This window comes from Myotis brandtii, unplaced genomic scaffold, assembly GCF_000412655.1.
Source record: "Myotis brandtii unplaced genomic scaffold, ASM41265v1 scaffold295, whole genome shotgun sequence".
In the NCBI taxonomy this organism is placed as follows: Eukaryota; Metazoa; Chordata; class Mammalia; order Chiroptera; family Vespertilionidae; genus Myotis; species Myotis brandtii.
Window position 1 is genome coordinate 514108 of NW_005361283.1, and position 8291 is coordinate 522398.

Below are 8291 nucleotides of genomic sequence, written 5' to 3' on the forward strand. Positions count from 1 at the left end.
TTAAAAAAAATTGGCTAAAAGAGTAAATGGTGAGTGGTTTTCTCACAATGAAATAAAACAGGATCTGATCTCCGGGATGTCAGCGGGGTCAAGGTTTCTTTTTCTTGCCTCACTTCCGCTCCACCAGGTCCCAAGGCCCCCCTTGAGGTTAAAGAGAGTACCAGACCCGGAGACCTCGGAAGATGCGCATCCGCCTAAACCAGCCCCTGCACCGCCAGCCTCCTAGGAAGCACGCCTTCCGCGGTCTGTGTTCTGCCAAAGGCGCTTGGGGCCGGGAACTCCCACAGGTCCGTAAAACAGCGACCCTTGGAAGTGACCTCTGCATAGTTGTCAGTGAGCCAACAGAAACATCAGCAAACGATGCTAAAGATGAAACATACAAACACGACTGCAAGCCATCACATTCTACTCATGACACCCCAACTTACCTAAGTAGGAGGCCAGGGGCTCATTCTTTTTGGAAGACTTCACATTGAAGGTGGTGTTTTGGGGGATGATGATCTGATTCCCCTTCTGCATGACGACCGTCCCGTTCCAGTCGTACGCGCCGACGGCCCCGAGCATGACCCAGTCCTGACATCCGGAAGAGAAAACGATGGTTAATAAGAGCAGACGCGCAGGTCAACAGTGCGATGGGCGCCTTCCACGGGCTTCCCACACATCAGCCCCTGTAACCCTCACAATGACCGTGCGGCCGGCCGCCGGGAGCACCTTCTCCATCCTCGGGTCAGTGACGGGCCCGGTTGGTTCTGTGGCACAACTGCACATCGAGTGTCAGCCGGCCTTTCCAGGGACCATGCTGCCTTTCCCTCCATCAACTACAAATGATGTAATTTCTAAAGCTTTGTTCTAGGTGCCAAGAACCCTAGGTCTTGAATGTGGAATTCTAGCAGAACCCTTGAGTATCTTAACACTGAGAAAAAGATCCACCCCATAGCATCAGCAAATGTGTTAAATCAAGCATTTCACACAGATGCATGACTACGTAAGGGGGACCTGGCACAACGGATTCACAGCGATTAATGCCGCGCAGTGAGCTGTGCGAGAGAACACGCTTTTCCAGGAGGAGCTAGGAATGCCAGTCTCCTGTTGATTAGAAACGTCACCAGGGTGTGGCGAACCGCTCAGCCACCAACCACATGTTGTACTTGTCGTGCTGATGCCCGGGTGTTGGTTTGGGGAGGAAACCTCAAAAAAAATTCACATTCTTGAAATAGATCCTTGAACTATCTTTTATTTTCTTGGAAAAAGAAAGCTATGAACAGGGGAGACATACCTGGGAGTAGTGCGCGCTGAAGCCGGTCTGCGACATTTCCATCTCAAAGGAGGCCGCGGCCTGGTCGGAGGTGGCTGGAGGGAGAGAGACGCCCTTAGCACCGCGGAGCTGCAGGGAGCCCCATCTCGGTCTTTCCCAACCGAACTTCAACCTTCAAGGCACTTTCAGCCCCATTTCTCCATCTGGAATCCCCAGGCGACAGAGCGCGTGTCTCCCATCCTCGCACGTGGTTTCCACCCTTGCGGGGTGTGGTGGCATCTCCACTCATGTCGTGTCCTCACGCACCAGCTGCGGACAGGCCTCATGGTGCTTTATGTCCACAGGCTAGAGCCCAGAGCCCTGCAGTGGGAAGCTCTGTCCGGGCCTCTTGTTCGGGGATTTCTGCTGAGATATCGGACCAAACTCACCGGCTGCCTAACAGGGCTGAGGAAATGGCACTCACATCCTCACCCATATGTCCGGCTGGAGATTCTCTCAGAATTCCGTTGTTTGATAAAGTGGTAGGGATTCTAGGTTTGTATTTGTTCTAATTTCCAGCTGTGAGTATCACTCACAGACCAGGAGGGGACTTTTTGACAGGGCTCTGGGCCACGTGCCATTCAATCTCTCTCACACACACACACACACACACACACACACACACACACGATCCTGTGCCCACGCTGAAGCTCTTCACTACAGCGCCGAGGTAGTCCCGAGCGCCCCACGGGAATGTGCGACCCTCAAAACACCCACCAGCCCGAAGCCACAGCCACGAGGGGACTGAGGGAATGTTGACTTACTGGCTTTCTGTGGGAGTTACTGATTTATCGGGCCTTGCGGAGACGTTAAAAATAGAGCATATTTTAAGAATGTCAGTCTGCCCTTTCATAGAGCCATGAGAATAATCACATTTGTGGAATCAAACTCATTTCCTCGTTACTTCCTGGCATAAATCTGTTAACAAGTACACCCGCAATTGCCTTTTTATAGGACTGGATTCAATGGGAAAATCGACCAAGAACTCCAAGAGATCATTTTAATCTCACACATCACCCTCTCACTTCAATGACCGAGATGCACTGTAACTTAATGGATCGCAACCTTCACTTAAGCCCCCGATACTTGGAGGTGCTTTCTCCTGTATCTGCCAGGCCAGTGACAGGAACAGAGCAAAGACCTGCCTGCTCCCAGCCCTTTCCCTGCTGCTGCTCTGCTTGGATCTGAGGACAGACGGCTGGATGGGCATCGTGGGAGCGGCCGCGGTACCTCCCCGAACTTCCCGCTGTCAGCGCCTCCCTGGCTGCCAGGTGCCCAGGTAGCCGCTCTAACCACTGCGCAGCCTCTGGTTGGGGAAGTCTGCGTTTCTCCCAAGGTCTGTTGGGAAAGGGAGACCTGAGACCACGTTCTGATGTTATTGGGCGAGTTGCTGGCACCCGCCCCCCACCAGGTGGCGCTGCCCGGGGCCGGCAGGGACTTCAGAATGGCTGTTTACTATCAGAAGGTAGATGTTTAGAGAGAATGCAGACTCCCCAAGTGAGCAAGGACATGATGCCCTTTCTGGTCTCACGATGAAAGAGAATCAGCAACAGGCTGCCCCAAACCCTCTCTGGCTGGCCTACACGGGAAGGCATTTTTGATCTGAGGAGTCCCTCGTAAAGTAATTTCTCTCTCTCTCTCTTTTTTTTTTATTCAATATATTTTATTGACTTTTTACAGAGAGGAAGGGGGAGGGATAGAAAGTTAGAAACATCAACGAGAGAGAAACATCAATCAGCTGCCTCCTGCACACTCCCCACTGGGGATGTGCCCGCAACCAAGGTACATGCCCCCGACCGGAATCAAACCTGGGACCCTTCAGTCCGCAGGCTGATGCCCTATCCACTGAGCCAAACAGGCCAGGGCATTTCTCTCTTAATATAGAGGCCTCTCGGGGTGTGTGAGCACCTTGGAGGCATGGTGTCCCCCGGTCAGAAACCACCTGAAATGTCACTTCAGGAAAGTGGACCCTCCTCCCGGTCCCTGACACAGGCTCCATTTCTGTGAGTCTTCGATGACGGTTACGGACTTAAGGTGACAAACGGGACTGCACGGTGCTCAGCTGTCTCACGTGGCTCAGCCACGTGTCTTCTAAATGGCCTTTACGGTTTGCTTCTATCACATCTTGGCGCATGTCAGTGAACAGTGAAAAGCGCACAAGGACTTGGGAAACCTCATTCGTTTCCGGGAGGAGCGCCACCGCGTGGCCTGGCCCGTGCGGAGGGGACAGCGGTGGCTGCGGCGAGCGCTGAGCCCCGAGAGGTGACTTGTCCACAGGACGGGGGGCCGCCATGTGCTGCGGAAGCCGCTGTGACTGTGGCTGAAAAGTGGTTCCAGTGTTCGATTTCCTCAAGGCACAAGGAGCGGGGTGACAGGGGACAGAGAAGTCCAGTCTCGATGGCCGGTCTGTGGAGCGCCATCGTCTCCACAGCGAACCTGCCACAGACTGGCTGTGATGCAGGCGTGAAATCAACAGGTGACTCATCACCTGCATTTATTTATTTATTTTTGGAGGTTCTAGCAGGGGAGCGCAGCTACTCGTATACCCTTGACCGAAGACCGGTCCTCTCCTCGGGGGGGAAGGTCGTCCTCTTCGACCGAGCGCGCAGCTTCGGGAGGGACGCACATGGATCGGTGAGGGAGGAGGGGGACACCCGCCTAGCCAGCCAGATCAGCTGAATCAACCCTAGCGATCAATGGGGTGACAGATGTCGCAGCCAGATCGCCCTCACATCCTATTTATTTATTTTTAATTGAAAGAGGAGAGAGTGGACGGCAGAGATGGGAACGTGCCAGAGCGCGGTGCCTAGGATAAGGGCCACTTGGTGAGATTGGCTTTATTTCAGGTGCGTAGATGTGTGTGCCCCGGTCACAAAGCAAGCTGGACTGATCGTCGGGGTCACTGTCAAGAAGCACTTGAGAGCCATGACTCCACCTCACTTTCCCGCCTTCCTATTCATCTTAACATCCCCTGTCGTCCCTCCCCTGCATTTTCCTGGTCACCCGACGCTCAAAGTGGCCCCTTTCACAGCCGGGCCCCTTCCCAGTGTATCTGACGCTCTCATCACCAGCTCCGAGCAGGACTGTGCTTTCACACGTCCACGTTCACGTTTAGGGTACAAAGACAACAGTCCTCCGTGTGTCCCCGCAGGACAGACACAGCGGGAGCCCGAGGGAGGGGCGCTGGGGTTTCTCGCCCTCGGTGAGAAGGGCTGCCCTCTGCCCTGCGATCCCCGAGAGCGAGGAGGAAAAGGGGTGCCTGCCCACCGCCCGGAGGCGTCCTTTCGTCAGGGAGACCTGGCTGCTACGTAAGCTGTTCTTCCACGTGTTCTACCTAAGGCGACGCTCAGTGTCCCCGGTCGCCGGTCGCCGTGAAAAAGCAAAGAAAGATTCTGGGAAGGAGTGACGTGACTTCGACACACGCGTGAACCGCCCTCTCGCTGCCCTGGGACCGGGGCGCCATGGAGACCTCACAGCGGGCGGGGGCAGGACAGGAGGGAGGGAATGAACATGGAAGCCACCGCCTGAGGACAGGCCCCTCGCCCCCAACAGGAAACAAAACCGAAAAACGACACCCGGCCAGCGTCGCCCGTCCCTGAACCTGGGCCACAGGAAAGAAACAGGCCGCGCGGGCACATATTTGCTCCTGAACGTCCCCACGGGCCGCCGTCCTCACGGCTCTCACGCCCGCCCACGTGTCCTCACCCAGCCAGCCCCCAGCCCCTGGGTCATGTGACACTGCCACCCCGGCAAGGTCAGACTCAAGGTCAGACTCACAGGAAGGGTCACTGTCCCACGCCGGCCACTGTACACAGTGACCCCCCACCCCAGCCACGCGGCGGGAATGACACGGACCCACCCCACGCCCACCTTCCAGGGCGAAGATCCTCTCTCCCAGCGCCTCCACGATGGTGACCAGGGCCAGCTCGTCCGACACGTTGAAGAAGTGCTTCTCGGTGGGCGCGCTGGCGATGGACTTGATCTCCTCCACGAACTTCTCCGTGCTCAGGTTCCCGCGGTTGTAGCTGCCCAGAATCTGAGGCAACGAAATGGCGGGAAGATGCCTGAAACTCTGCACGGACAGGGGCTCAGGCACCTCGCGGGGGACAGGAGAGTGTGCAGGGTCCTGGCTAACGTGGTTTCACGTGCTCGCACCTTCTCGGGAGAGTGATTACCAGAACGCGGAGGTTCCCTGACAGTAACTGTTCCACGCCGCCGTCGGGGCGGGGGATGTGAAGGGCAGTCCTGCGTGTGCGTGGACGGCTCCTGTGCTGCATTCCCGTGGACCTGTTTATTAACCGCCGTCTCTTAGAGACACGACGGCTCAAAAGTAACGCTACACTTTCTGACGGTCTCTGAGGTGATGGCCGGCCGGTGAGACCGCCCGCCGTCTGCTGGCGAAGCGAGAAGCCAGTGGGTTGCTTGACCTTGAATTCTTGGTTCTTCCTGAAAACCCTACAGGGGGCAGGCTAACCCACCTACATTTTATTCATTCATTTCTTTATTAAATAGATTTTATTGATTTTACAGAGAGGAAAGGAGAAGGATAGAGAGTTAGAAACATCGATGAGAGAGAAACATCCATCAGCTGCCTCCTGCACGCCCCCTACTGGGGATTGAGCCTGCAACCAAGGCACATGCCCTGATCAGAATCAAACCCGGGACCCTTCAGTCCGCGGGCCAATGCTCTACCCACTGAGCCAAAGCGGCCGGGGCTGCATGTACATTTTTTAAAAATATATTTTATTGATTTTTTACAGAGAGAAAGGGAGAGGGATAGAGAGTTAGAAACATCCATGAGAGAGAAACATCGATCAGCTGCCTCCTGCACGCCCTCTACTGGGGATTGAGCCTGCAATCAAGTTACATGCCCTGATCAGAATCAAACCCAGGACCCTTCAGTCCGCAGGCCCATGCTCTACCCACTGAGCCGAAGCGGCCGGGGCTGCATGTACATTTTAATCAGCGATTGGACTAGGAGCGATCTCGCTTGGAAGTCTGGGAAATAAACAATTAAGACTTCCTGTTTGAAACCAAAGGCCCAGACAGGGACATTCCTTTTCACAGAGGAGGGGGTGGGGCTGCTGTTTTCGTGAGCTATAATTATTTACATGTTCTAGAAGGTTTTCTTGAACATTTGGTTTACTTTTAAGAGAAAGGTTTATGGGGATATTGTTTATATGCAGTAAAAGCCACTCTTTTCAGGCAGACAATTGAGTTTTGACAAACCTATGCCCTGTGTCACCACCGCGCGGAGACAGGGAATGTTCCTGTTGCCCAAGGCTCCCTCTGGCTCCCTTGCAGCCCACCTCCCCCCCCAGCCCCTCAGGGACCCGGTCTGTGTTCTGCCCTGACAGCCTGCTTTTCCAGGACGTCAGAGGCAAGGCATCGGCGGCATGCGGCCGTGCATCTGGCTTCTGTCACTGTGCCTGGTGCTCTGACAGCCATGCATGCTGTGTGGGAAGCTCAGTCCCTCTCGCCGCGGATCCCTCCCACCGCGTAGGGGCACCCGATGCATTTGTGGGGGGCGTCTGGGCTGCTCCCAGTTTCGAGTGATTAAAAGTGAAGCTGCTAGAAACAGTCCTGCCGAGGTCTCTGCGTGGACATGTTTTCCTTTCTCCCGAGTGCAGACCTGAAAGTGACAGCGCTGGGTCCCACAGCAAGTCTGTGTTTAGTGTCATAAGAGACCGCTAGCCTGGCCGGCGTGGCTCAGTCCTATGAACCAGGAGGTCAGGGTTCAATTCCTGGTCGGGGCCCAGGCCCGGATTGCAGGCTCGATCCCCAGTGTGGGGTGTGCGAGAGAATCCATGATTCTCTCCCATCATTGATGTTTCCATCTCTCTCTCCCTCTCCCTTCCTCTCTGAAAACAATATAAACATATATTTTTAAAAGAAGCTGAAGCGCACAGGGTTAAGTCACTGACCGCTGTCATAGGCGGAATTTGAACACAGGTCTTTCCGACTCAAATACAGTGTCCTCCGCCCTTCCCCACCCCACCCTCCTACTCATCGCTTCGGGGAAGTGCCCGGAGTCCCCTGCTGTTCAGATTGTGATGCGGCTGGTGCGGCTTCGTGTCTCTAGGCCAGGGTCTCTGTGCCTCTGAACAAGGTGTGGGGGGGGGGGGTGGTGGGGACTGCGGTGCCCTTGGGAAGCTGTGACGTGAGTGGAGATGGGTGGGAAACTGGGGCCTGGGAAGGAAGCCAGGGACAGCGGGTCATATGATGAGTTGGGGGTGAAGGGGCGGCAGAGTCTGGAGACTCGGAGACCGGGCCACACTACCCACAGCCATGGCCTGCTGCCCTGGGCTCCCCGATTCACAGCGCGGGGAAAGGAAAGCTACCCTCCCCTTGGGGAGCCTGAGGTCAGGGAAGGCAGGTGGACGCAGATAGAAAACGCCACTGTACGCGACAGCGAGCGGGTAAGGGCCCCTTAAATGACTGTCCGTGTTTGCAAAGCCTGTGTTCTGATGTCCCTCCCCGGGGGCGGCGCCATGAGAAGGAAGCCGCTGACTGCAGGGAGCTGCAGGAGGGGTCAGAACAAGTCGCTAAAGGAGGGGTCAGTGCTCAGGCTCTGGCTGCACGTGGGAGGCAGTGCTGTGTGAACCGCGGTTCTCTGCATGGCTACAGGTGTGTCACAGGCGTGCGGGCTTTCCAGGCAGCACCCATCATCACAGCTGCCGGAGGTGCCCTCGGAACCGAGGGACTGTCTCCTGCTCCGGTCCCTTCGCCTCCTGTCCGGCTTGCATGCGTTTACGGGGGGCATTTTCGTAGCCGCTGTGGCGCCACTTGGCTCACGCAGTGGGGGTGTGAGTGGACCAGGCTCTGCACCCAGGGCACAGGCCGCGATCCTGTCCGGCTTGCATGCGTTTACAGGGGGGCATTTTCGTAGCCGCTGTGGAGCCACTTGGCTCACGCAGTGGGGTGTGAGTGGCCCGGGCTCTGCACCCAGGGCACAGGCCACCAGGCGCATCTCCACCTCCCCACCCTCCATCACGCC

General features: G+C 56.2%; 1 protein-coding gene across 1 annotated transcript in view; it reads right to left on the reverse strand.

Moving 5' to 3' along the window:
* Positions 1 to 8291, reverse strand: part of ITGA1 (integrin, alpha 1) — a 63442-nt gene that overhangs the window by 51326 nt on the left and 3825 nt on the right. The window contains exons 3-5 of the mRNA XM_014542274.1: positions 5165 to 5330; positions 1277 to 1350; positions 429 to 573 (exon numbers count right to left, since the gene is read on the reverse strand). Of these exons, the coding sequence (XP_014397760.1) occupies positions 429 to 573; positions 1277 to 1350; positions 5165 to 5330 (385 nt within the window). The remainder of the gene's footprint in view (positions 1 to 428; positions 574 to 1276; positions 1351 to 5164; positions 5331 to 8291) is intronic.